This window comes from Eschrichtius robustus, chromosome 12 (genome assembly GCF_028021215.1).
Source record: "Eschrichtius robustus isolate mEscRob2 chromosome 12, mEscRob2.pri, whole genome shotgun sequence".
Taxonomy (NCBI): Eukaryota; Metazoa; Chordata; class Mammalia; order Artiodactyla; family Eschrichtiidae; genus Eschrichtius; species Eschrichtius robustus.
The window spans coordinates 27,510,685-27,538,640 of record NC_090835.1 but is presented as its reverse complement, the minus strand read 5'-3'; the positions used below and the strand labels follow the sequence as shown (position 1 = coordinate 27,538,640).

Below are 27,956 nucleotides of genomic sequence, written 5' to 3'. Positions count from 1 at the left end.
AACTGGAAAAAAAAAAAACCCTATTGGGGTAAGTGGCTACAATGATGGGTAGCTATATCAAATGTACAGCACTGAGGTACCTGAGTCATAACTTGCCATGTCTTCCTAACTTTGCTTCTGCAGCCCTTTCCAAACTTGGGATCTCTCTTCTATCACTCAGTACCAAAGTGGCTACCTAGTTCTTAGTTATTCATTTATTTGACAATCCTGTTATGCAGAATAGGGCTAGGTGCTATTCTAAGTATTAAGGATACAGCAGTTAGCAAGTCAGACAAGGTTCCTGCTGTCATGAAATTTATATTCTAGTGGGCGAGACAGACAATAAACAAGTAAGCAAATATATCTGATATATATGTATATGTGTATGTCTATGTGTCTGTGTACATATGTATGCAAATGTATATCAGGGAGAGGTAAGCACCACAAAAATAATAAGTTAAGAGGACAGAAAGGGACTTCCCTGGTGGCGCAGTGGTTTAGAATCTGCCTGCCAATACTGGGGACATGGGTTCGAGTCCTGGTCCGGGAAGATCCCACATGCCGCAGAGCAACTAAGCCCATGTGCCACAACTACTGAGCTTGCGCTCGAGAGCCCACAAGCCACAACTACTGAGCCCATGTGCCTAGAGCCCGTGCTCCGCAACAAAGAGAAGCCACTGCAATGAGCAGCCCATGCACCATAACAAAGAGTAGCCCCCGCTCACCGCAACGAGAGAAAGCCCGCAAGCAGCAACGAAGACCCAACGCAGCCAAAAGTAAGTAAGTAAGTGAGTAAATAAATAAATAAATATTTTTTAAAGAGAGGACAGAAAATGATGGTGAAAGGGATTATTTTCGTCAAAGTGGGCAAGAAAGGACTCTCAGAGAGTGACATGTGAAGAACATGAAAAGCTTTGTGGAAGATGTTCCAGGCAGGGAGAACTCTGAGTGCAAAAGTTCTTAAGATAGGCCTGAGCTCGGTGAGCATTAGCAAGATCAGAGTAAACGAGGGGGAATCTGGTGAGAGGTGAGAACACTGGTAACCAGAGCCTGATAAAGCAGGGCCATGGGAAGGAGCATGGATTTTCCTCAAAGGACAATGAAAAACCACCTCAGGGTTTGAGGAAGAGAGTTACAAGTTCTGATTTATGTTTTGAAAAAAAAATCACTGTGACTGTGGAGAAGATTGCAGAAAGAAAAAAAGTAGAAGAAAAAAAACTAATGAGGAGGCTATCACGCACTAGTCTTTAGTACTTGCATTTTTGTGCCCAAAGTAGGTGGCCTGTGCTACCCATAGCAAGTTACTTCCAAAACCTAATTTAAGGTTATTCTCCGAAAGTGAAATTAGGACGGATCGAAATGCAAAGGATGGCAGCAGATATCTGTAGATATTACTCAAGAGAATGATGGTGAAAATGAAACTGAAGACTTTTAGAAAGATCCCAAAACCTAATTTTAAGAGAACTAAAGTGTAACCTCAAAAAAGTATAATTAGATGACAACCATAACTAAAAGATCTAAATTAATAAATTTTAGAACATGTTATTAAAAAATGAGCTTACAAAATGAGAGTAGTGCACATTGAAGGTTGCAAGCCATCAGTCCACTGGTATGTGTGTGCACATGTGCTTGCTTTGTTCTTTTTTATTCGAATTAGTTGCTAACACTGAAAAATCAGAAAATTTCACATTAAAATCCAAATTTCTGTCTTCACTTGAAAAAATCAGAAGCTCTGGTAACTTTATATTCATGCAAGGAAACATGCGCAGCAATTACATCAATCATTATAATATTCTAGCAGAAACTTCTCTAAAATAAATGGGTAAATTCCTTTACTTCAGTTTTTGAGTAACATCGGACTGTTCTTACGTTGCTCAAAAAAAGGAAAAGAAACAAAGCACTTACCATGTTGCCAAGTTATATTCAGCAAGCATTCATCAAGAAACTATTAGAAACCAACATCTGCTATTAGGAGTTTGGAGTCTAGGGAAATCAATACAAGGGCACCAAACTCTCTAAAGTAGGATCACACCTCTATTATTAGAAAGCCTACTTAACATTTATTCTACCAACTCAAAGGCAAGTGCTAATTCCAGGATCTGAGATGTTCAGGGTTTAAGCTTCCGGTAGGCTACTTTGAACCTCCATACCTTTGTGGCTAAGAGGCAGAACAACTTCACCTGTGCCCTGAGTGCAAGGCCTACAAAGTTTTGGAACTATATGGCCTGGGGGCCCACATGCAGGCCCTTTGCCCTGGGTGTCAGCTACTGCCTATGCATTGATCCACTGTTTGGAAATAAACTCAGGACATAAATTGCTACACACAAAAAAATGAAAGTCAATCAAATAAGTCCTCTCAAAAGGATTTAGTTATTTCATATAAAACCTGCAATCAATAAACTTTTTTAAAGATATCACATCCTTTCTTTTTCTAAGCCACCTGACAAATCAGGTTAGACTAATCAGGTCTACTTTAAGTCCTTTTCGTTCTATTTGCTAGACATCATATCAATGTATAGTAATTATAAACTGGAGATAGTTGCACTCTACATCTATAGAAAGTCTACTCAAAGAGCTAGGACCATGAGAGGAGAACAAAGTATGATCTGACAAGCTTTTCCTTTCCTTTATAAATACTATCAAAAACATAATTTTAGTACCTTAAAAGCAATACGCTAACATTGTGAATTAAATATTTACATGTAAAAAAGCATATTTTTAAATGCACAGCCAAGAAAAGTAAAAGTGATCTCAAATGAACATGCTTGGATATCTGTGCCAGATTTTGGAGTGGACTTTTATGGACCAAATTTTTTATGAAAATAAACTTTGCATATATTAAAATTTTTCAAGATATTAAATATGTAATAGTTTTCCCAATGGCATGTGGTTTGAATTGATATTGGTAAATAATTGTACATAAAATAAAACTACACTGAACTAAATGTTAGTAAAAATGGCAAAATTAGATACAGGCACTATACCATTGCACAGGTATATGCCATATTACCGGCTGAAAAAAAAAATCTTGCAATTACAGGCCTACACTATTTATTTCATTTGTGTGTAATTACATTTTATACATCTTTGTTTAGTAATATCAATCCAAGATATCATTTGGAGAATATAATAAACTGGATGGTAGAAGAGAATGCGTGTGTGTTCTACTATTTTTGTATTTCTGTATTTCAAACAAGTTGGTGTTTGTTAGCTGTGTTTAACTGCCATCTAGAGTTAAAATGAATCCATTTCTTTTCCCCTCTACTACTCTTCTTCAAAATTTTAGGCATATGAGCCAACACGTTTAACCCCTATTTCATAACAAATATTCTTCAAACAAAATTGTAAAAGGATAACTATCCAAATTTTCAAAGTACTATTAACATTTCTACCAGCTGCAAATAGTTTAGTTAACTAAAAGGTGAGGCTCACATGTAATCTAATTAAAACATTGTTTTTGAATATATAACCAAATCAATGAGCAACTAATACACATTTGGACTTAGGGAAATACATTAAAAACTTAAAGAAAAGAAATTTTCAGTCTACTTCTATGGCCTCCTGTTTGTATTTTTTTCAGAGTCCAAGAAAAGCAGACTCGTATATAAGGGTATTAAGGAATTATTTCATTTTTTCTACCTGAAAAGTTTGATTATAAAAATTAGCCAACTTCCCTGGTGGCGCAGTGGTTGAGAATCTGCCTGCCAATGCAGAGGACACGGGTTCGAGCCCTGGTCTGGGAAGATCCCACATGCCGCAGAGCAACTAGGCCCGTGAGCCACAACTACTGAGCCTGTGCGTCTGGAGCCTGTGCTCCGCAACAAGAGAGGCCGCGATAGTGAGAGGCCCGCACATCGCGATGAAGAGTGGTCCCCGCTTGCCGCAACTGGAGAAAGCCCTCACACAGAAACGAAGACCCAACACAGCCAAAAATAAAAAATAAATAAATAACAAATAAATTTTAAAAAAATTAGCCGAATCCCAAGTGTATATTTAACTACCTAATGTTTTTAATATTCTTATGTTAAAAGTGGCATTCGTATCCAAATCTGAGGAGAAGGTCTGTAAGAATAAACCATCAGTAAATTGCTCAGCTTTCAATTTAAGAAAGTCATTACTGAAAAGCAGTAGCACCTAAACTTACACCTAAAGCAGCTAGAGAAAGAACAAACAAAATCCAAAGTTAGTAGAAAGAAAGAAATCATAAAGATCAGAGCAGAAATAAATGAAATAGAAACAAAGAAAACAAAAGATCAATGAAACTAAAAGCTGGTTCTTTGAAAAGATAAACAAAACTGATAACCCTATAGCCAGACTCAGGATAAAAGGGAGAGGGCTCAAATCAATAAAATTAGAAATGAAAAAGAAGAAGTTACAAAGGATGCAACAGAAATACAAAGGATCATAAGAGACTACTACGAGCAACTATACACCAATAAAATGGACAACCTAGAAGAAATGGACAAATTCTTAGAAAGGTACAACCTTCCAAGACTGAACCAGGAAGAAATAGAAAATATGAACAGACCAATCACAACTACTGAAATTGAAACTGTGATTTTAAAACTTCCAACAAACAAAAGTGCAGGACCAGATGGCTTCACAGGCGCATTCTATCAAACATTTGGAGAAGGGTTAACACCGATCCTTCAGAAACTCTTCCAAAAACCTGCAGAGGAAGGAACACTCCCAAACTCATTCTATGAGGCCACCATCACCCTGATACCAAAACCAGGCAAAGATACTACAAAAAAAGAAAATACAGACCAATAACACTGATGAACACAGACGCAAAAATACTCAACAAAATACTAGCAAACTGAATCCAACAACACATTAAAAGGATCATACACCATGATCACGTGGGATTTATCCCAGGGATGCAAGGATTCTTCAATATATGTAAATCAATCAATGTGGTACACCACATTAACAAACTGAAGAATAAAAACCCTATGATCATCTCAATAGATGCAGAAAAGCAATACTAAAGGGATAATTAAGAGAAAAATAAACTCAGATTTGAAAATACGACCTGATACTCCAGCAAAAGAAGAAATGTATGAACATGAAATTTTTTTTTAAAGAATAGGTAAAACATTTTCTCATGCTATTCTCATATAAATGAAGGATATGAGTGTGTGTTTTTTTAAAATTATCCGTACCAAACACAGTGAACCACAACAGCATTTTCTGACAATATTTTTACACATCATTAGATCCTAAAACTAAGAAGTTGCAATGGGGTAAAACTGCAATTTTTGTTCTTTCAAAGGTAAGTAAGTATTCAAGTGGATGCACATAGCAAACAATAATTCCAAAAAACTAGCTGGTGGAAAGAGCCTTGAATGTTTTGGGGACTTCACTGGCGGTCCAGTGGTTAAGACTCCACGCTTCCAATGTAGGGGGGCCGGGTTTAATCCCTGGTTTGGGAACTAAGATTGCACATGCTGTGTGGCGCGGTCAAAAAAAAAAAGAAAAAGGAACCTTGAATGTGCTGGATAAACACAGTGGCATAGCATTAAATACAATGCTTACCAAGTAGACAAGTATGCATTTAAGAAAGTTTTTAGGGGCTTCCCTGGTGGTGCAGTGGTTGAGAATCTGCCTGCCAATGCGGGGGACACGGGTTCGAGCCCTGGTCTGGGAAGATCCCACATGCCACGGAGCAACTGGGCCCGTGAGCCACAATTGCTGAGCCTGCGCGTCTGGAGCCCGTGCTCCGCAGAAAGAGAGGCCGCGATGGTGAGAGGCCCGCGCACCGCGATGAAGAGTGGTCCCCACTTGCCGCAACTAGAGAAAGCCCTCGCACAGAAACGAAGACTCAACACAGTCATAAATAAATAAATAAATAAATAAATAAATAAAAGAACGTGAATTTCTTTAAAAAAAAAAAAAAGAAAGTTTTTAATTGCTTATTCAATAGAGGACTAATGATAAAGCCGTTACAGGATTTATAAGAGCAAAATGGCGGGGGGCAGAGGGGAGTAGAGAAAATAAACAGGAAGGAAGGCTATGAAAGAGAGAATCCCTGCTTCAAGAAAAACCCAAGTTAGAACTCTACTCAATACTGTGTAATGGCCTATATGGGAAAGGAATCTAAAGAAGAATGGATATATGTATATGTATAACTGATACACCTGAAACTAACACAACATTGTAAAGCCACTACACTCCAATAAAAATTTTAACAAAAAGAATAAAATATTTCACCAAGAAAAAAAAAAAAAAAAAGAGGGGGTCAAGATAGACAAGAATGGCAGTCACAAAACATTGCTTTCGGGGAGTTTCAAATAGAACTGCCTGCAAAGAATATCAGACAGTGTTTTGCCTTATTGTTCCCAGAGTGGGGGAACCTCTGGTTCACTAACATGACCCAGAACTTGTCTAAATGTCATCTGGTTCACTAGCCCCCTTGATACTAAATGCCAAAGCCATGAAAATTTAGCACAACTCTAAACATTTTCAGCCATGCTACCCTAAAGAACACAAGAGATATGACATCATGGAAATAGATAAAAGGAAATATGATCCTTCCACTGCACCCCCAAATTTCATAGAAAGAAATAAGGGAGGGACTTCCCTGGTGGCGCAGCTGTTAAGACTCTGCACTCCCAATGCAGGGGGCCCAGGTTCGATCCCTGGTCCAGGAACTAGATCCCACATGCGTGCCGCAACTAACAGTTCACATCCCACAACCAAGGAGCCGGTGAGCCACAACTAAGGAGCCCTCAAGCCGCAACTAAGGCACCCACATGCTGTCACTAAGAAGCCAGCGAGTCGCAACTAAGGAGCCCACCTGCTGCAACTAAGACCTGATGCAACCAAATAAATTAATTAATTTTAAAAAAAGAAATAAGGGTTTTGTGTTTTTTTTCCATCAAGAGTGAGGAATAGAAAGGACTTCGATGATGCATGTGGTTCCAGGCTTCAGGCTGGAACTACAACATTGCTTTTTAAAAACCTAGAAATGTTTACTCTTCTTTAAAAATTCAAAAAGTTTCCCTTCTTTAAAACTCCAGAGTCACCTCTTACTTTTTATTCTTCTGCTTCAAAAAAAACAGATAAGGAAAATGAGACCTCTTTATAGATGTTGCATTTTCACTACCATGATATCTTTATTGAATAGAATTTTATGTTCCTGGTCCCTAGCTTGAAAAGTGAAAGGATTGTATACTTTAGATTTTTATTTTGCTTTAAAAATAAAAAACTAAGTTGCTTTTCACTAAGAACAGAAAAGAAAAACCGAAGTTAAAGAGTTATAGTGAAACTAATGAATGAATTAAAAGTCACTGGGAAATCAAGGAGACAGGACTGAAACAAAAGTCCTTTATAAATTATACACAGCTGCAAGCATGTCAGTTTAAGACAGAAGGCTTGCATGAGCTTTGAATTACTAAAACTTGGGAAGTAACGAGTATATATATTTCTACGTATACAACATACAAGTGATCTGCTAAGAATTATCATGTGTGCTGTCAACTTTAAAATTCGAATGCTTCCTCAAGTGAATTTTAGAACTGTTGAGGTTTTTAACTTGCCCCCCTAGAAGGAAAAGTCATATGCAAATGTTCACTGGAAATCTCTAGGATGGCCTTGTTCTCCCAGCGAAGAACGTCTACAACGTAGGTACCAGCTGTGATCGTGATCTCTAGACTGCAGAGTTTTATCTGATTGGACCTAGATTGATAGCTGAGTCATAGACCAAAGATCCCAAAGAGGTATCTCGTTGTAAGTTCTCTCTGGCCAAAACCCATCTGGGGACAATTTAAAGCATTACAGATCTATTTGGAGAATAGACTATTTTTCCATAGTAAAATGGACAGTCTACAACTATGGAAAAAGGTAAGATTCTAATTATTTTATTTCAAAGTGAAGAAAAGCAGAAATACAGGCAAGTAGCCCCACTTTCCAAACTTCATCTGGGATTTCCCAAAACAGAAGAAAAACTAACTCCATTTCAGGTATGAGGTCTTTATTTTCTTAACATTTGACTACACAGAGTAAACCCAAAAGAAATCTAAAACGATGGCCTCTAATACAAACCACAACAGAATTTACTGTTAGTAATTTGGAGTCTTTCAAATTGTCAAGGCTTCTGCAATTCTTTGAATTATTTCTTACTCTGAAGCTTGTCCTTCCTTTTTCATCCCCAAGCCTTCCTCTTCTGTCCTCATTTCTATTCTCTACTTACCGGTCTCATCTCCAATAACACCTTCTCTTTATTACTGTCAATCCTCTATTTTCATATCCTCTGGTACCAGAAATGAAATCTTCAAAATTGGGGGAAATGAGGAGAAAACACTCTTCTCAGTGCTTCCTTTCCACTGGCCCTCACCCCAGATGTGTTCTCAAGCACACACTCCTGTGTCCACTGACTCCTTCGCACTGAAGACTTCACACCCCACTCACCTGCCACCTGATACACCCAATCACAAAAACAGACTTCCAAATCCCACCCATTTTTCAAACTCTACCTCAGTCTTCCAAAATGCCATCTAGACTATCCCAACTCATAGCGGTCTCTCCTGTCTTTTCTAGCACTCTCATAATCTGTATGATACGTTTTAATTTCACATTCTCAATATAATATACAGAGTTACTTAGAATACTAACATCAAACAAGCTGCAGTTCATTTACTAGCAGTGTGATCTGAAGTCAGTCATTTCTCTAAGCCTCAGTTTTCTCAGCTATGAACAGGAAGATAGTAAGAGTTCGGCATCCTTGCTCATAGGGTTATTATGAGGATTATTCATGCAAAGTGCGTAGTACAGAGCAAGCACTCAATAGGTATTAGCCATTTTTATATTGTCAACCATCATCCTCTAGTTTTTTGCATATATCTTAAGAGCTGAGCCAGATTCTCAGCTGTTGAGAGCAGAGACTACATCTTACAGATGTTTAATAAATACATCTTTATGACTAAATGAGCCAATAATTTCTAAATAATAATGCTAAGGGAACAATTATAGCATGCTAGTGCACAGAACTAGTCTAAGGTTAGGAAATAATAACTTCACTATATATTTACAGAAGGCCTCATTATGGGCCAGATGTTACTTAGTAGGTTACAACCATCTTCATGGTAGACCATGAATACCTCACTCCAGAAAATACCTAAACTTACCTAATAAATACAGAAGCTGTACGTTAATAGCTAGTCTGTGTAATTGCCAGAGATTCTTCCTCCCCAGCCAGGTATCTCAGAAAGGATCAACCATGGGTTATGTCAGGAGGAAGCGTGCTATCACAGTAGATCCTTAGATAGGGAGGAGATACTTTTATGGGATACTATAAAATAAATTATCACAGTCTATCTAGATAATCTCTAAGTATCTGTGAGATATCTCTGTTTACTGTTCTCCTAAAAACTGCAAGAAAATTTCCAAGGTATTCATTCCTTAGTTCACTGCTAAGGCAGGCAATGACCTAAAGAAGCTGGGCTCAAAGTTGAAAGAGCTGGGATTGTCCCAATTGTGTCACTATGCGAATTCACAAAAAGAAGGGAGATGAGTAAAGTTGTCTTCAGCAACATCCAAATGCTTTAATGGGCCATCTTCCAGTTCTCAACTTCAACCCATTACCAATTTAAGCAAAATCCTTATTTGTTAACTTCCATAAAAGATAAACAAGAATGCCCTGTAACCGTGCCAAAGCTCCATTTCATTCCTAGAACACAGGACCATGCAGAGGTCTATTTTTTATCTTTACTAAGTAACACTGTGAAACAGCTAAATCAAAAGTCCTAGCAACTAAAGACAGAGCTCTCTTAAATTATGACAGAATTTCCACAGGGGGAATTATTTCATCCATTCATTCAAAAATATCTACTGAGCACCTACAGTGAGGCAGTTCTAGTTGCTCAGCAAATAGAAGAGACAAAAATATTAAAAGGAAGTTCAGATTCTAGTCGGGGGTGCACTGGTAAACAAATGAACAAGTGATTATAAAATACATGGAATGATGCTGTGTTCTGGAGAAAAGTAAAACAGGAGAAGGAGCAGGAAGGGTGAAGAGACAGACTTGCGATCTTATACTGGAGGTTCAGGGAATGCTTCACTGAGGAAGTAGGACTGAAAAATGAGAAACTGAGTCTATGTCAGTATCTGGGGAAGGGGCTTTCCAAGCAAAGAAAACATGGAAGTGCAGTAGTCCCGAAGCAGGAGCTAAGTTTTATGTAGATATTCTGGAAGGAAAAAAATTTAACACCTGGATTGGAGTCCTAGCTCTTTGCCCTTTACCAACTCAGTAAACTTCAGGAAGAAAACATTACCCCTCTTGAACCTCAACTTCTTCCTCTATAACTAAGGATACTACCATGTAACTCACAAAGTTACTTCAAGGGGAGAAAAGGATGTTTAAGAATGCACTTTACAACACTAAGGGATTGTTCCCAAATGTTTGTCCTGAGGGCTGCGGGAATTCTAATTGAGGCTCTGCTGGCTTCAAGCTACAATTTATGTAAATGACCAAGCTTGTTTCCTCGTCTGTCGAATTAGGAGAATGGCATCCATCTCACCAGGCGTTGTGGGGATTCAGTGAATGAGATCATCCACGCAAATACAACGACTGATACACAAATTCCTCAAGAAGTGAAAGATCAGCATCCTTGTCCCTATGGGGGCTGCCCTACAAGCAGGCAGAGCTCTGCTGCCGGGCTCAGCATCAGATGCCCAGGGCGAAGCTCTTCCTTAGGCTCTTGTGAAATTGACTGTAAAGTCTCTGGACAACTTTGAAGTGTTTTTCCCCTTCCCCATTCTACTGTGATGTTCTCGCTTCTAAGACACCATTTTCACTCTCTGAAGTCTTTTCAACACATGCAAGTACCATTTAAAAAGCGCTTGAAACGGAGCTACCACCAAACGGATTTTCCATGGGGTTCCTGAAGTCCTCCACCAACCTTCACTTCCTCAGAGCAGCGTCACTTCACTAGTTTCTGGTGAGGGACGCCTTCCTTTTATAAGGACGTGATGACATCACCTCGCGTCGCGTCACGCTTGCGCGAAGATGGTGGCGTGACCGCGCCCAGGTCTGCACCGAGACCTAACGTCCACACAGTCGGCAGCGCCCTCCCGGAAGAGGTCAGTGTGGGGTTCGGTGAGTGAGTGAGGTCCGACAGCAGGACGGCCTGCGGGTGAGTGCCCCGAGTGTCCGAAGGACGGCTGCGCTCTGGTGGGGAGGATACTGTTAAGGGGGAAGAGGTAGGGTGAGGAGGAAAGTTCCCGAGTCCTCCCAGTGTACGCGGAATTTGAGTGGTCCGTGAGCTGATGACTCCGAGAAGCAGCGGATCTTCGGTTCAAAAGGCAGACGTTGTCTTGGGGTTAGTGTGAAGTGCTGATGGTGGTCGCAACAGAAAAGAAGTTACTTTGGACTCACTTCCAGGAATTTCCTTGACGCTGCATTCGAAACTGGGAAGAAGGCGGCGAGGATTGGCCTGCAGTGATTTCATCGGAAAGTATCTGTAACTCGACCCCTTCCGGGCCAGCCTGCGAGTGACTGCTCTCCGCGGTGCTGAAAACAGAGCGGCGCCTTGAGGAGGAAACCCGTTGAGGGCAGGACGGTGTTTCTGTTTCCCTTGGCCGTGCTCAGTGTCCTACGCTCCATGTGTGTGTGAAGGAAGGGCTCAATTTTTAAAAAAATCAGTGCTGGACACTCAGGCGGTGAGCAGACAATCAGTGTGTACTAAATAAGATTTAGGAAGGCCAGTGCTTCATTCCAAGAAGGAATTTTCATTCCTGTTTTTTTATTACATCATTACAGCTCAAATTGCATTCTCCCTTTGGGCAGGCACCTTCAGCTCTTGCACCCAACCATATTTGCCTTCAGACTCAGACTTCCAAGTGGTTCGCTAGACCTCTGTCTGTATTGGCCCAGGCGCTTTCCTCTGTTGAATTTTACACAGTGGGTTTTTTTTTTTTTCTTTCTTTCTGTTGATTCAATAAAATGTTTACGAGTCTTAGTACCAACTGCTTGTTTGTTTTGAATTCTGATGAAGGTTAAAAATGTGGGGAAAAAAAGAAGAGGGGAAATATGCTGCATTTACCTGTGTCACAGTGTTCTGGGGTGCATCTGGCATATGGAAAACTATGTATCATGAGTAAAAGTGTTTTTAAATGCATTCCTTTCATTTTATACATTATTATAGCTCAAGTTGTATCTTTCCCTTCTGAGAGAACCAGTGGATTGAGGTGCTGAATGATCAAATGTTGCAAAGCTGAGGACATGTGGTAGAAGTAACTTTAAATGTTATTATTTAGCAGAAAGCTTATAAAGGCAGCTTTGATTAAGGATGACGTCCCTGTTTGCTCAAGAAATTCGCCTTTCTAAAAGACATGAAGAGATGTAAGTTTTTTAAAAAGGCTAATCTCAATGTATAAACTGTCCTGGCTTTTATTAGTGAAACTGTGTGCATAGGAAGACTTAAAAATCTGTAAGTGGGTCATTTTAATTTTCTGACACTTGAGAGATTTTGGTGTTAAGGCATGCCATTATCCCTCGAGAATAACAAAGATTAAAAGGTCTAATTGTGTTTTATTTCTTCTTAATTCTTGTTACTAATATCTAGATAAATTCCTTCTCCCTCTAACCTTTCTATACTCCACATTGGTATTTAATGAACTTCTCTAAACCTCTTACCAAGGGCTGGCTCTCATGAGTATGTGACTGTGTAGTCACAGGCCCTGCACTTGATGCTCTAACTTCACTATCTTGAAATCCCCAGTAATTTTTTTTCTTTTTAACAAGGGACCCCAAATAATTTTTTGCCAAGGAGAAAAATTTTCATTTTGCACTGGGCCCTGCAAATTATATGGCCAGTCCTGCACTTACATTTAGTATTAACCCTTCTCTAACCTCTGTATTGTGGGCTCTCATGTTTTCCTTTTCTTTAATTACCAGGCTCTCTACCGTGGCCTGCTAAGGTGTTTTTCTTACAAAACTTACCGTTCAGAGACCTGGGGTTTTAGTTCTATCCTCAAGAACAGCCCTATGAAACACAGTGTTTCTTGAAAATCTCAACTATTTGGGAAATGGTTACACCGTTAGGTGTACCATTTGTGTATTTTTTTCTCATCTTGACCATTTAATAAGACCAAAATCTTGTAAAAATGAGCATATAACCAGGGAGAAACTTTTAAAGTCCATTATATATATAACAAAGTAGTTTGATAATTTACTTACACCTTTCTACATCTTTCTTCAGTTACTGTTTTACCTTGTTGTGAGTATGCATGTGTAAACACAGCCTCTCACTCATATATGGAACCATCATCTTTCTCTTGGAAAAAGAGGAAAAAAATATTTTTATTGCTTCTTCAAACATATGGAAGTTTAGCACAATTCTAAATGTGTAACATAAGATTCAGGGGTACTGAAGTGTTAAGCAGAAGGTTTCGTATAGCAAGTTATATCAACGTATGTGTGGGGAGGTATATATAAGTATGTGTACAAAGGGATATGTATTACAGTTTGCATTTTCACTAAATATTTTTCAACACTCTACAATAATTTAAAAAGACCAGAGAGGTTACAAAAACAGAAACATGTACTTATAGCATACATATGAAAATAAAAATAATTTTACCAAGACTTAAGACGTACTGAACTACCTAAGTTTTTCACTGTCTTATTAATTGACATAGTAATTGGCTTTCAAAACAGGTTGAACTTGAAGGGAGGTGCAATTAAAAATGAGTTATTTATCAGTCAAGCAATTTATTTATTGGTCAAGCAATAAAATGTTTCTTTAAACTTTATATAATCTTCATTTTCTCTAGAGTATCACAAAGATTAATGTTACTTCAACAAATGGAGAATAAACTTGGAGATCAAAACAAGGAAAAGGCCCCTCAGATGCAAACAACTGAGACTGCTTTACAAAGGAACCTTAGTCTTTTAAAGGTAAGATTCTCTGAATTAAATATATTTTCCCCACTTTGCAAAAAGGTTTTAAGTCAACTTCATAACTTTGATTTATGTAATTTCTTTGTTTTGAGTTACAGAAAGAATTAATGAGGTACTGTCTATTTTTAAAACCCATGTTAATTGGACCAGAAGCACGGATTCTCATTTTTTTAAATGAAAAAACTTGAAGTTTGCTTAGGCTAAGGAAAAATCAGTCACCACAGGAAGAATTTTAAGGTCACCTTTGTGCAAGAATAAATACAAGACATAGCTTCTATCTTCCATCTTCTTTTATTCGTAGGGAGATCCTGAAACACGATAAAGCACCTATCGTGTATTTAAAACAATTTGATTTTGCCCTACTGGGGCCGCAGTCAACACACAGAATTCACATCTAAGATAACAGATTTCCCCGATCTTTTTTGATGGTGATGGAGGAGGTGGTCAAAGTATGTGATTGCGCAAGGCCTCACCATTTGGCCAGTGTGCCCATTTGGAGTAAAATCATATGTGTAACATTTTTGGCTGCTTGCTATACTTTGCTTCCAGAATTGTATGGCTTCATCCATAATTAAAACCCTAAAGTTTGCTTCCATTCAAGCTTCCAAGAGATCCTATGACTAAAACATTTGGTAGTAAGGCTATATTATTTAAGTTATAAAGCAGTGTTTTCAGTTTTTTATTGTTAAATATTTTCATCGATAGGCATGATGTAGTTCTCTTCTGTCCTCACTAGAGGATAAAGGAAGAGGAAAATTCAGTTATCTTCTCAGCTTCTGGCAGTTTGATCCACAGTAATTTAAGTCACAGCCATAGTGCTACCAAAGCATTCTATATTGCCATATGTCTTACTTGCCCAATGGTGTTTGCAATATTTATTTTTAAGTGGAAATATATAGGATAATCTAGAATTTGCACTGGAAAGTCAGAAAATCTAAATTGGAAGTCTTGAAGGCTTGTTTGCTACTTATTACAGCAAGTGCAGGTAATATTAAGTGTCTTCCTTTTAATGAGAAAGTATTTGATGAATGCCCAGAGGGTCCTTACTATTGAGCTAGTTCTGGGCAGAAAGTGAGGATAATAAATAAGTATAAGTTAGAGTTCTTTAGATCAAGTAGCTTACAGGTTCAGTTGATGACATAAGGTTGTCACACACAAAATAGAGACCTTGTATGATCAAACATTAATTAAATTATGTGGAATACTCAGCACTTTAGGAGTAAGTGTAAAAACTCTTCGAGAGCTAGAATATTCTATGAGGTCTCAGAGAGGAAGCTAAGCTGGAGCTGCATTTCAGTAGGCAGATGGGAAGGCATGCCATTGAATTTTTAAGGAAGATTCAAGACCAGAAGAAGAATGAATGGCCTTACTAATGTTCATGGGATCCTAAGCTAACTAGCTTGGAAAGTCACAGGAAACAAGGCTGAATATGTATTCTGAGACCAGATGAAGAAGTTGAGACTTGGTATGTAGAGATAATATAGTATTGAAAGTGAGCCAAAAAAAAAAAAAAAAAAAGAGAGAGAGACTTATATAAGAAACATATGAATGGGTCTTTAAGAAAGAGTCATTTGCTATTTAGATGCAAAGTGATATCAATAATGGAGAGATTGAATTTAAGGAAGGTAGCTCCTTGTCATATCTAGAAGGAAGATAATGAACCTAGTTTCACAGTCATTAGAAACCAGTTTGGTATGGTGCTTTTTCCTTTAATTATCAAAGTAATATATTCTCACTATAAAAAAACTTGAAAGAGCAAAGATGAAAAAGCATACCTTCTATATCATCTGCCCATTTAGAAATTAGTATATTTTTGTATATTTCCTTTCCATCTTTTTATAAGCATTTTTCAACTGTCTCTTACATCCCAGCCAGATACAGTGCTTGCTGTTAGAGACGCAGTTTTTCCCGGTTTTTCTTTTAAACATACTTTGAATAATTGGATATGCAACTTTTTGTCCTTCTTTCCCTCGTATTATTTTCTTTAACTTTGGGTATAATTTTAGTGGCTCTCTCATAGAAGTTATTGTGAAAGTAAAATAAATAGGACTTGATTACACAATTTGAGTTGGGAGAGACTTTAAAAAGATATAGCTTAGATTCTTATCTAAAGGTCTTTTTTTTTAAGCATAAAAACTTTTCCCAAAGATATAAAATAGATAAAAGTGGACCTGCTTTGGCCCAAAGCCCTATCCATTCAGCCCTTCCTTGCCTGCACTGCTGTGGCTCTAAGGAACTGTGAAAACCAGTGATCTGGGCTAATCCCTTAATTTAGAGATGAGGAAACCATAAGGTAACTACTCCTAATACCCCTTTGTCAAGAACAGGCTAAGTTATAGCAGGATAGGTACTTAAGTACAGAGTACCACTTGAAAATGGTACCATTAAAACCTGGCAGCATTCCTATGAGATAGTAACAAGATAGGGATGACTGTATCACTGTCCATTATTTGACCTTACTCACATGTTCTGAACAATATCATAAACACTACAGGGGCATGAGCTTTAACTTGCAGGAAGAAAGATATAACACTAGCATCTTTCAATGATATAGTTTTATACTTAGAGAAGCCAAAGTTGTTTCAAAACTGGTATGAGTTGAGTAAAATTAATGGATAAAATGTAAACATATAAAAAACAACAGCAATCCTATATATACAGCTGGAAAATAGACAGCACATTCATATTAGCAATAAAATTATAAAATATATAATTGGGAATGCTTTTAACAAGGGATCTGCACGAATGGTATTAAGATAATTATTACACTTCAGTGGGAGCTTTAAGAGAAAATTTAAATGGAGACATACGCCTTAATCCTGCCTGGGGAGACTATTATTTTTCTAAGTCAGTTGTCACAAAGTTATTTTTAGATTTAATAAAATCCCAACAAAAAATTTCTCTAATTGCACTTGAAAAAATAAATTAGCAGAAATATCAAAGCATGATTTTAAAAGGGGAGCAATAAGAAAGAGACTAATTCCATCAAACATATTAGTAAAAGAATGAATATGAATCTAAGCAGTGAAGAAAACTCACAGTGAAGGTTTAGTCAGTAAAGATAGAAGATAGTGGCTTTTGCAAACAGGCTCAGTGATTTTTTCCATTAGTATTAATGCAATGAAATTTAACAAAAACGTAATGGATTTAAAAGAGAGAGAGGATTTTATTTCTACAAATACTTCCATGATATAAACTGCCGTCTCTCCCACCTTTCCCTCCACAAAATTTAGTTTAACCCAAAAAGGCGATTTTGTGGTAACAAACATCCTCTTGTGAGGAGGATGGACGAACACTCTGGAGTGAGGAAGAATGGGAGCATCCTACAGCAGATTAAAGATTCGTGCCATAGAGTAACACTTTATACCATCACCCACACTGGAAGCTTGTTTTTTAATTGCTATAAAAATTTCACACCTGTGTAAAAGAAGGAATAGAAGAATGTATTTCCATGCACTTATCACCCAGATTCAATCATTATCGGAACACAGCTAGCCTTGTTTGTCTATACTCCTCACCCCCACCCCTTAAGATCATTTGGAAGCTAATCCTCAGACATTGCATTGTTTCATCTGTAAATATTTCAGTATATCTCTTTTTTTTTTTTTTTTTTTTTTTTGGCTGCGTTGGGTCTTCGTGGCTGTGTGCAGGCTTTCTCTAGTTGTGGCGAGCGGGGGCTGCTCTTCATTGCGGTGGCTTCTCTTGTTGAGGAGCACGGGCTCTAGGCTCGTGGGCTTCAGTAGTTGCAGCATGCGGGCTCAGCAGTTGTGGCTCACAGGCTCTAGAACGCAGGCTCAGTAGTTGTGGCGCACGGGCTTAGCTGCTCCACGGCATGTGGGATCTTCCCGGACCAGGGCTCGAACCCGTGTCCCCTGCACTGGCAGGCGGATTCTTAACCACTGCACCACCAGGGAAGTCCCTCAGTATATCTCTTTCTATATTTCAGTATTTATCACTAAAAGATAAGCACTATTTTAAGCAAAATCAAAATACCAGTATCAACCTAAGAAATTAACAATAAATCCTCAAATATCCAATCAGGTTCCAAATAAAATCCAATTTGTAATCGATACATCTCCTAAATTTCTAAAAGTACTCCCTGCCCTTTTTTCCCCCCCTTTTCATATATTTGTTAAAGGAACTGGGTCATTTGTCCTGTTGAGTTTCTGGATATTGCTAATTCCATCACTGAGGTACCCATTTAACACGTTCCTCTCTTCCCCCTCATTCCTATAATTGACAGATCTAAGTTGTGCTGTGCAACAGAAATATAATTCAAGCCACATATGTAATTTTAAATTTCCTAGGAATCATTTTTAAGAACGTCAACATAAACAGATTAAATATTATTAAAATTTCAAACATAAAATATTTCAAATGTAACTGCTATTAAACGTTAGTAAATATTTTATATTTTCTTCTTACTAGACCCTCAAAATTCAGTGTGTCTTGTGTGCCTACAGCACATCTTAAGTCAGACTTGTACATTTCGAGGGCTCAGCAGCCACTTAAGGCTAAGGAATACTCCACAAACAGTGCAGATTACAGAGGCCTGATCAGATTGAAGTTCGATGTTTTGGGGAAGAACACTTCCGTAATGCCAGGCTCTCTCTCTTCTTTTGGAATGTTAGTCATTGATGATCATTGCCTAAGTATATTCAGTAGGGGTTGCAAAAAGCAATATTCAATTATTTTATTCCTTCTCATTCAACTGCTGATTATTTACATTGAGAAACTTCCCCTCATCAATTATTTGGTTACACTGAGGTATATTTCACAGAGGAAAAAGCATGATGAATGCTTGATTCTATTTAGTTTTCAAATTAATAGGTTGGTTCTCTAGTATCTTCCAAAAGTGACCAATTAGGTGTTGTTGGTTTTGGTTGCTTTTTTGTTTGTTTTTCTTTTTGAGCTGTCTGGGATTTGAAATTTTTCAATCCATTCCCATTTTTATTCCTCCTTATTCTCAACTTGTCCCATTTTTACCAAGTGAGAGCCTCTTCAGATTAGCTCCTGAATGCTTCTGATGGCATCTTAACAGTCTGACAGTTTCCTTTCTTTCTGGTCTGATGCAATCTTCCAGGCTTATCATGTGCATTTGCTGCTTAGACCTGGAGTTGGCCATTGTTCCAAGGAGCCCTGGATCCTTTTGGTAGGAAATATGTTCAGAGCCCTCTATCTGTGCACTAGTGGGGTTTATTGCAACTTTTTTTTTTTTTAAGATAAAATACATCAGGAGCTCATATCAGAAATTCCAGAATTCCAGTTTGCAAGACTTTTAACTTAAAAAATCATGGATCTTTTACCTCTAACTTCTTTTCCTCAAACCAAAAATCTGTTCCCAAAGAATTTTCCAATACCAGTGTAACTACTGATGTGCTTTATCCTGTGATACAGACAGCACTGTCACCACCCACGTGATTACTGAGAATGGTTTTCAGTAACATACTTTTTACAATCCTCTTTGTCATTAGGGTGTATCTCACTAGGGATGCTCAGTCAAAATACTGTTCTCTAAGACCACTTGATGTAATTCTTCTCCATGTGGTTATGCCACCAACTAGATAGCAGTTAGATTTGTTTCATTTTATTTTCAAATTTGTAGGGATTGCTTTTTCATTTGTTCTCTAACTATATAAAATTTTAAATGGTCTAGTGACAAATCTATACAACAAGGCAACAAGGTACAGGTAAAGCTGGCCAGCTAGCCTTTCTTCCTCTCCTCTTTTTTCCTTTTCTCCTCCTACCCCCTTGGGTGCTTTGTAAAAAAATTTGTTTTTAAGTTTTTGGTTTATACTCAGGAAACTTTGATACCTCAGTCTGTATTTATTTAATGAATATTTAAGTATCTAGTACATACCCTGCACTTTGTTAGATTCTCAGATGCTTAAAGGTTGTATGAGACACAGCCCTTACCTTCGGGCAGCATATAGTGTAAAGGAAGGTTCTTATATGGAAGTATTAAGATTTAACTTGCTATAGAAGGCTGGGGTCAAACTGCCAAGATTTTGGGTCAGGCTAAGGAAGGCATGTTTGATCCTCTGTGTTGTGAGTACCAATTTTTTTTTTTTTTTAATCTAGGGGAGGACATATTTAAGGTACTTTTTAGCAAAACTAATCAGTTCCATGTTAGGTATGGATTGAACTAAAGTGAGATATGGCCTAGGCATGAGCACAAGTAAGTATTAAGTATTTGTTGAATGAATAAGTGTAATTACAAGGCCACAGCATTGAGAATGACATGGAAAGGCTCGAGGAGACATCCTGATGGAACAATACAGGGAACTTTGAATTTTTCAATGGCAGGAATAAGAACAGTTGGAGTTTGAGGATACAGCATAGGTATCTGAGTGGGTAGAATTCCCACTATTATACATTCAGTACATTCAGTGGAAAAAGATGAGTTTAGTTTTATCAGGTTGAGAAATAAGGATGAGGAAGAAAAGTTAGCCATCCCTCCTCAGTAATAATTAAAGCTAGATCAGCGACAATCTTGGAGAAAAATTAAAAAGATGGGGACAGATGTCACAAATCGTAAGAAAGCCCACCCTGAGGATTAAACCAGAGAAAACGGAGCCAGCTGAGGAGAAGGAGTCCGAGAGGTAAGCAAAACATCTAAGAAAGTGAAATATGACTTAAGCTAAGGAAGAAGTTCTCTGGAGGGGTGATAATCCCTTGCTGAAATGCTGCAGAGGTGACAGTTAGGTGAGGCTGACTTGGGCCTGCTTTTCCAGGCCACATGTCCCTCCTCCTAAACTCATCTCCTGCTCTTTGTGTTGCAGATCTGCTCTTCTCTACGAGATATTCAGTATCCTTATTTTCTGATCTTTAAGAAAAATGTTTAATCTTGCCTATAGGTGCTAGTGGCACCCAGATCTCCCAGTAAAGATAACTTTGTAACTGTTCTTAGAATAATGGTAAAATTGGGGTTCTGATTTTTATTGTTTCATTTCTAGAAGTAAAAAGTGGTTCTTCCAGGACCTTCTTAAATTTCAATGTAATCAGAAGACTTGGTCTCCCATGTCTGTTGTATCATTGGCATCAAGAGCTCTTTAAGCCTGAGTCTTGGCCGTGAACTTCTGGTATGGGAGAGACATGCTTATACATGGGCTTTTTATCCCTAAATTGTTGTCTTTCCCCTTCAAATCACCTTCTTCTAGACAGCAGGTGCATTACTGGTTGTGCAACTTTGGGGAGTCCCTTTAGGGAGTTTCCTGTTTTTCCCTTTTCCATTTCACACCCATTCCTTGCTCCCGCCGCTGCCATCTGCTATCTCTTTTCTCCTGTTCAGCGTTGGCTTCTTCACACCCCACTCCCACGCCCTTTTCCATCGCTCTCCTTCTGTCCAACAGCCCTGTACTTAGATCACTCCAGTGCTTGTACATGGAGCAGAGAACTTTCTCTCTTCTCTCAACTCACTAAGCTCAAAGGAGAGACAAAATTCACATGGCCTTCAGCCAACACCCTGGAAACTTGACAAACCTAAAGAAGCACAAGACAACACAGGTGCTGATTTGGGGAGTATTTATTTAACAGGGCTCGAATATTTCTGTAACAACTTGCAAAGTCTTACATTTCTGGGCATGAACTTTCTGTACAGATCTAGATAAAATGTTTACTGACGTATGAATCAACCTTAAGTACTCTTGTGTTTCTACAACCATAAGAGAAAACACAAACACCTACAAGTTCAACTACAACGTACCGCATGATACTTGAATGCCATCAGCTGAAGGATGTATCAATACTACCTAGCAATAAAACTTGCCTTTGAGATTAGCTTAGCAATCTGATACTAAAAATCTAGATAGCATAGTGAAAGGTTCTTGTTGCAAAGTACTCAGGTACCTCATGGACCTTTTCAATATGGGAAGTATTTGCCTAAGTATAAAATTAAAAAATGGAATATTGAACAAATGTAATGTGTGTCATTCATATACCATTTGCATGATCTGGACAGACTAGAACTCTTCACTTTGAAGGTCAGCCTAGCATGGGTCTGAGTATCTGATTGTTTTTCGTTTCGGAATATTTGACTATTTTATCCATCTGGCTGTTTTTAAAGGATTTTAAAGCTAAGTTAGTACTCTGAGCAGTTTAGAGGAAGTTCTTTTTCCAAGAATTATTGGCATTTCCTAGCTACTTAAAATGAAAAAGGCAGAACTTAGAAGTACCACCCCCATCCCTGCCTTTTATCTTAAAATAAGAAACCCTGCATCCTCTCTTTGAAACCAGTTAATTAAGCAGTGATCTGTCAGTGCCTGTCCATCAGTTCGAACTGTATATCCAGAGGAAAGTTGAAGCGAGAGATCTGGGATACAGATATTGCTATTACAGGTGCCATTTGTGTGTGTGGTTTAAATACATTTTGTTTTGAAAATGCTTCTATCTGTTACAGGATATAGAAGCGGCAGAGAAGTCTCTACAGACCCAGAATCATCCAGTTCCACCACCTGAGGTGGCTTCTCTTGAGGTGAGAATCTTAAGGAACAAATGTAAAAGAAGAGACCCTCAAAAAAAAAGAAGGAAAAGAGGCTCTTCAGTTAGTAGTGCATTGTAAGTGGCCGTGTATGTATACATCCCAGATTCCTTCATTCAGTAAAATAAATGAGATGTGTCTCGCTGATCTCTCTATGTCCACAGTGTCATGCTTTGTATGTAGTGGGTAATCTGTAAGTATCTGGGTTTTAAAAAAATTTTACATCAAGTGAAAATTTTATCAAGACCTTGTGCCTTTTCACCGAGTCACTTAGAAACGACTCTCTTGTTAAATCCTAACAGACAATATGCACTAAATCTTAAGATGACAGCCTAACCAAAATGCTTTTCCTGTTGGCTGATGTTAGAAGTAGCAGCTCAGTCTCTTCACCAAAAATGCAACCAACGCTATTTAAATGCATATTATCATGCAGTATAGCGTGGCTTTTGTCTGTTTGATTTTGCTCAGTTCAAGAACAGATTGGGAAGATGGTTGGCAAAAATAAACCGTATTTGGTATACGAATGTATGTGTGCTGAAAGGGAATTTGCTACATATAGAATAGTTTGATTTTATATTTTTAATGACCTTTTTCCAATACAGTTTTTGTTTGCTGCCTAACCAGGGATGTGAATAGACTCAAAAATTAAAGGCTGAGAATTTGCCCTGCAATTTTCTGTGTCATCTAGAGTAATAAGGAAAGGCAGTGATCAAGGATAGAGAGACCTCCCGTTCAAAGTTGTGCCTTGGGCATGTCTTTTTCTTTGTTGAATTTTCCAATACCTTACTCTGGCCCGTACAGGGCCGACACAATAGGGGTTAATCCAGCCGTGAATGGCGGAGAAACACCCAACCACAGGCCTTGGTCGGTATTTTTCTTAGCTAGTCTCGCACAGCAGGATGACCTTTATTTTAAGTATGTCAGGCTGCTTCTCAGACCACATGCATAGATGCATAGATACATGGAACCCCTCATCATTTTCAGCTTTCAGAGCCCTCATACCTTTTTTTAAATAATAGCATCTTATTTTTTTTATTTTTTAGTTGTTACTTTTTGGCTGCACCAGGCAGCTTGCGGGGTCTTAGTTCCCCGACCAGGGATTGAACCCGAGCCCGCCGCAGTGGCAGTGCCGAGTCCTAATCACTTGACTGGCAGGGAATTTCCCCCACCCCCTACCTTTTTAATGCTCAGCGCGAATAATTATGTCTCCCCAATGCTATCTAACTCTTTGACTGAATTCTGAAAATGAGCTGGATAGTGATGATCTCATATCAAATGCCCTCCTATGACACAGAGCTTTTGGCATCTGACTTTTCTTTGGCCTCCTTAGGGCACTCAGCCAAGAAACCATGCAAGCGTGTAGATGCCATATAGCAATGCAGTAAGAGCTTCTACAGCTTACAGACTGCTACAGTCAGTCTAGGAACACAGCGTCTCAACTTCCAAGTTACTTGAATTAAAAATAGCTAGATGATGTTGATATTATTGTTTTATCCCAAAAAATGTGGGAAGAAGTTACAGTTTGCCATATCAGGTGCTCTTCTAAAAGATATAGCGGGTGCATAATTTTGCGGATGCATAACTTTAAATGTTTTTCCCCCCTGCAATTAAGGGGTCAGTTCACCTGAGTCCTCTAGCATGCCCCTTATATTTCAGGTGCTGATCTCATCCAGGTCACATCTTTTTCTGTTAGTTCTACAGCAGTTGTTCATTTTGAATCATTTCATTGTGATAATTTTAGTATGGGCAATCATTTGGTATGCGATTGGGAACAGTAAACAAAAACTTTTAATGATTGTGTAGCCGTAAATGATACTACTGGTAATAATCACAAGATTGGCCACAAGAGGGCGTGTAAAATCACAATAAAATTGTAAAACCTGTAATTCTGCCAGGCTCTAGTTTTACTGAGAAATTTGAAAATTAACACTAGTAAGTAGCCAGATTTTTTTCTAAAATTAACATAAAATATTCTGTAGAGGAAGTGCATTCTACGTATATGTGTGAGTGTGTGTGTGTGTGTGTGTGTGTGTATACGCACACACACATTTAAGTGAATAAACATTTAGACTATTATGAAAAGCCAAGTTCAATTGCTTGATATGCTTTTTTACTTTTGGATGTTGGTTTTTTTTCCAGACTCTTTACTGGGCATCAGTAGAAGAATATATTCCCAAATGGGAACAGTTTCTTTTAGGAAGAGCACCATATCCTATTGGTGTTGAAAATCCAAATGAAGCAGAAGATACCATTCAAAAGGAGGTGCAGCAATAGCTTCTTCACATACTATTTCAAAAACCTATTTAGGAAAGCTGAGTGTTAAAGAATATGCAGGTCACTGCAGGAACTTTAGGAATCAGACATGTTCACATCGTCTCATTACTTCCTCAGTGACAATGAAGATTTGAGAATCTACTTGGAACTTTCAGGCCATCACTGGGAGACCTACTACTCTTTCAGTGTAATGAATTTGCTTTCTACCAAACCCATGGAAGTGTTAAAAGCTGATAATTGAAAGGTGGACTGTTGATTAAATAAGCTGCTGAATGAGTGTTGTGTGCTGTTAAAAAAAAAAAAAAAAGTCATTTACTGTCACTCTCACCTAAACAGTGAATACCAGTAGTTCTGATTTTACATCTTCTATAATCTTTACTTTTCAGTTATTTTGTTATGGGGATAAGGCTCAGGATCCAAGTGGTTGTTTGCTCACTCTTTTAGCTTTTTAACAAATGAAAAGACAGTGACAATTGCTTAGTATAATAATATTGATCAGGAAATAGATTCATAGGATTTTGTCCCTCATAGATCACTGGACCTGTAAAAATTCTCGAAGCAAGAACTAAACTACCAAGCATTCAATAAGTAGCCAGTTTCAGGAGGGCTCAGATTGGGTTCTGAAAAAGGACACCTATTAGAGCTGGGAATGGTCGCTGGATTTTGACCTGGTTATTTAAAGATTGCCAACCCTGTGAACACAAGTAACTCTTCTCTCATCTTTTCATCTTTAAATCTACCCTTCCCTGTTCCTTCTATTTTCTTTATTTCTCAAACAACTGTCAGTCAGAAACTTTTGGGTCACAACCCTCAATAGCTTTGGGATTCCTCAATCCACCACTGCTGGAGTGCTCAAGAAAAAAAATTCTGATTTTTCTAATTATAAAAGCAGCTCCTGCTTAGGAGTCCACATCACAATGAAAGATTTTCAATTTTAAACTGGTTTGTGGTTTTATAAGACGACAATAGGACAAACTAAAAAAAAAAAAAAAAAGTCCATTGTGCTGATAAGTTCCTTTAAACTACCATCTTGGAAATATCCTGTTGAGTGGGTGTTGGTGTGGGTAACAATAATGTTGTTTTCATAGCATGTGCTGGCAGATGAGCACACTTCTCTACAGTGTTAACAGTTGTAATTAAGGAATAAACAGCACAGAGTGTCAGTCCGATGACAATTTCATCTATAGTGTCACAATACAAAATGTCACAAAATATTAGAACTGTTATATAACTATAAAAAGGGTTGGCTTAAAAGCCAAAAGCCCTTTAAAAAGGAAGACAGAAAGAAAGAAAAAAGAAAACTGGCATAGGGACCAGAACCGTTTTATACCTTCTCAAGAATGTTCTGTCACGAAAATAAATTGATATATATTTTTTTTCCTGTTACATTACAGTTTGGTATCTAGCCATCCAGTTGATTTAGCAGGAGAATGCAGGGCTTTTTAGCAGCTTTGAATTGGTAAACAGATTTAGATGTAGTAGAGAGAACATGAGGAAGTTTTTTTTTTTTTTTTTAACATCCAATCTTTCCCAGCATATGCACATAAGAAGGTGAATGAAGCGATGTGAAACTTATTTCTCTTTAGTCAAGTGAAAAAAAGGCTAAACATTTGTTGAGATGGTAAAATATTGTGTCAAGCAAGTAGGCATATTCCAAAATTAAACAGTGGTTGATACATGAGCCGTCCTCAAATATTTGAGCATTACGCTTCCTTTGAGTTCTGTAAATTAAAGCACCAGTAGGTTAGATTAAAATACAAAATGAATAGCAATTTAACCATCTCAGGAAAGGTTCAGGTTTTTTTCTCCCCTAAATTGACTAACTTGCTAAATCTTTTTTTTTTTTTTTAAACCCTTAAGTTTAATGTAAACTGGCTTATGATTTAGGGCAGAAGGGAAGCTATTTCTAGGCTTCACTTGTACCATTTCCCCCATTTCTAGTTAGTACCTCAAAAACTCCCAGAGGGGACTTTATTCCTGGCCCCCCCCCAGAGTTTCCCCCCAGCCCCCTTCTTGTAGAATGGAACAGATTGCACCACATGGTGTATGTTTAAAGAAAAAAACAATCCCGAAGAGACCTAGATACCCCATTAAAGGGCATTATATTCCTCATGGCAAATTAGCTTTACGTAGGAATTTCCAAATATTGTTTTCTGTAAGGAGGAGAGAAATACAGTATCTAATATACATTTTGTACATAATTAGTAGGAATCAGACAAGGAGAAAGAAATGTCATCTACTGAGACTTTTTCCTCCCTATTCAGGCCCTTACCATACACTACATTGTACCCACTAATCTTTATGAAAACTATGAATTTGTATTTTTTTTTTTTTTAGAATAACGGGGTTTTCAAAATAAACCCTGTTCCAAGAATTTTTCATAGCCTTTCTTGGATTGTTGCAAATGCATAAATATTCAAAGATCATTTTCTGCCGAACACTTCTTGTGTATGATATTGAGTATTATTAAACCATAAAATGCTAAAGTTCAGAAGGAGCTGCAGTTTTTCTCTGAACTTCAAAAAATTAATTTTACTAAGTACTCAGGAAAAAGCCTAATACTCTGGAAACCAGACATCTGGTCTTTCCCATGCGCGGGGAGCAGTGTGAATGAAAGGGATGTCAAACGGACAGTTTTTCTCTGCCTTATGTATAAGGTGTTTTAACTTGCTAGCTTAAGACTTAGATGAGAATTAAAATGATCTTTAACTGTATTTACCATTTTGTCTTCTCTGCCTCATCCTCCCTTTTCTATTAAAAAAAAGAGAGAGAAAGATGTATTGGGTATATTTATTTTTGATTCAAAATTAAACTTACTTGGAGGCTATTTTGTCACTTAGGAGACAACTGGCAACATTGGGCGTGGAGTGGGGAAGGGGTATGTGAAAAACCAGGGTATGCAGTCACCAATTTCAGGCAGGAGGAAGATATTAAGCTTTAAACCCAGTGTAAGGTTTTACTGTGTAAAATTTAATGCACAAGGCCATGAATTTGGCTTTATCTACAAAATACATTCTTTTCCTTCCTTAGTCTATTGTCTTTTTATTCTAAGCCAATTCACATCATTTCATTTTTTTTTTTTAAGAAAGTCTCTTGTTTAAAACAAAGTTTTAAATCTCCCTGAAGAGTTTTTTCCCCTTTTCAAGAATTGCCCACACATAATACCTACATGGCTTAAAACACCCTTCATTGCAGTAGTCTATTTTGACCTCTTCCACTTTAATTAGGATAGTAAGTTATTTTTTTAAAGAGTTGCTGACCAAAATCTATTCTTCAGAGAAGGTAGTAACTAGATGGTGAATTCAAACAGTAAAATAAAGT

General features: G+C 37.8%; 1 protein-coding gene across 7 annotated transcripts; it reads left to right on the top strand.

Moving 5' to 3' along the window:
- The first annotated feature begins 10,975 nt into the window (after positions 1 to 10,975).
- On the top strand, positions 10,976 to 27,365 carry CEP15 (centrosomal protein 15). Of its 7 annotated transcripts, none has more exons than XM_068557693.1 (6): positions 10,989 to 11,061; positions 11,363 to 11,640; positions 12,238 to 12,322; positions 13,756 to 13,879; positions 22,281 to 22,355; positions 24,501 to 27,365. In XM_068557693.1, the coding sequence occupies exons 3-6, from the start codon at positions 12,270 to 12,272 to the stop codon at positions 24,633 to 24,635; spliced, it is 387 nt and encodes a 128-aa protein (XP_068413794.1). In that variant the 5' UTR covers positions 10,989 to 11,061; positions 11,363 to 11,640; positions 12,238 to 12,269; the 3' UTR covers positions 24,636 to 27,365. The 7 variants fall into 7 exon arrangements, with proteins under 7 accessions (XP_068413795.1, XP_068413794.1, XP_068413792.1 ...); XM_068557691.1 differs by having other exon boundaries at positions 10,989 to 11,114; positions 12,241 to 12,322; XM_068557690.1 differs by having other exon boundaries at positions 10,989 to 11,114.
- Positions 27,366 to 27,956: the final 591 nt, after the last annotated feature.

What these genes read in the sequence shown, in the direction of transcription:
- CEP15 (XM_068557694.1), top strand. Translation starts at nt 12,270, where the DNA reads ATGACGTCCCTGTTTGCTCAAGAAATTCGCCTTTCTAAAAGACATGAA. An exon ending in GGAACCTTAGTCTTTTAAAG is followed by an intron (nt 13,880 to 22,280) that starts GTAAGATTCTCT and finishes TATCTGTTACAG; the next exon opens with GATATAGAAGCGGCAGAGAA. An exon ending in CTGAGGTGGCTTCTCTTGAG is followed by an intron (nt 22,356 to 24,500) that starts GTGAGAATCTTA and finishes TTTTTTTTCCAG; the next exon opens with ACTCTTTACTGGGCATCAGT.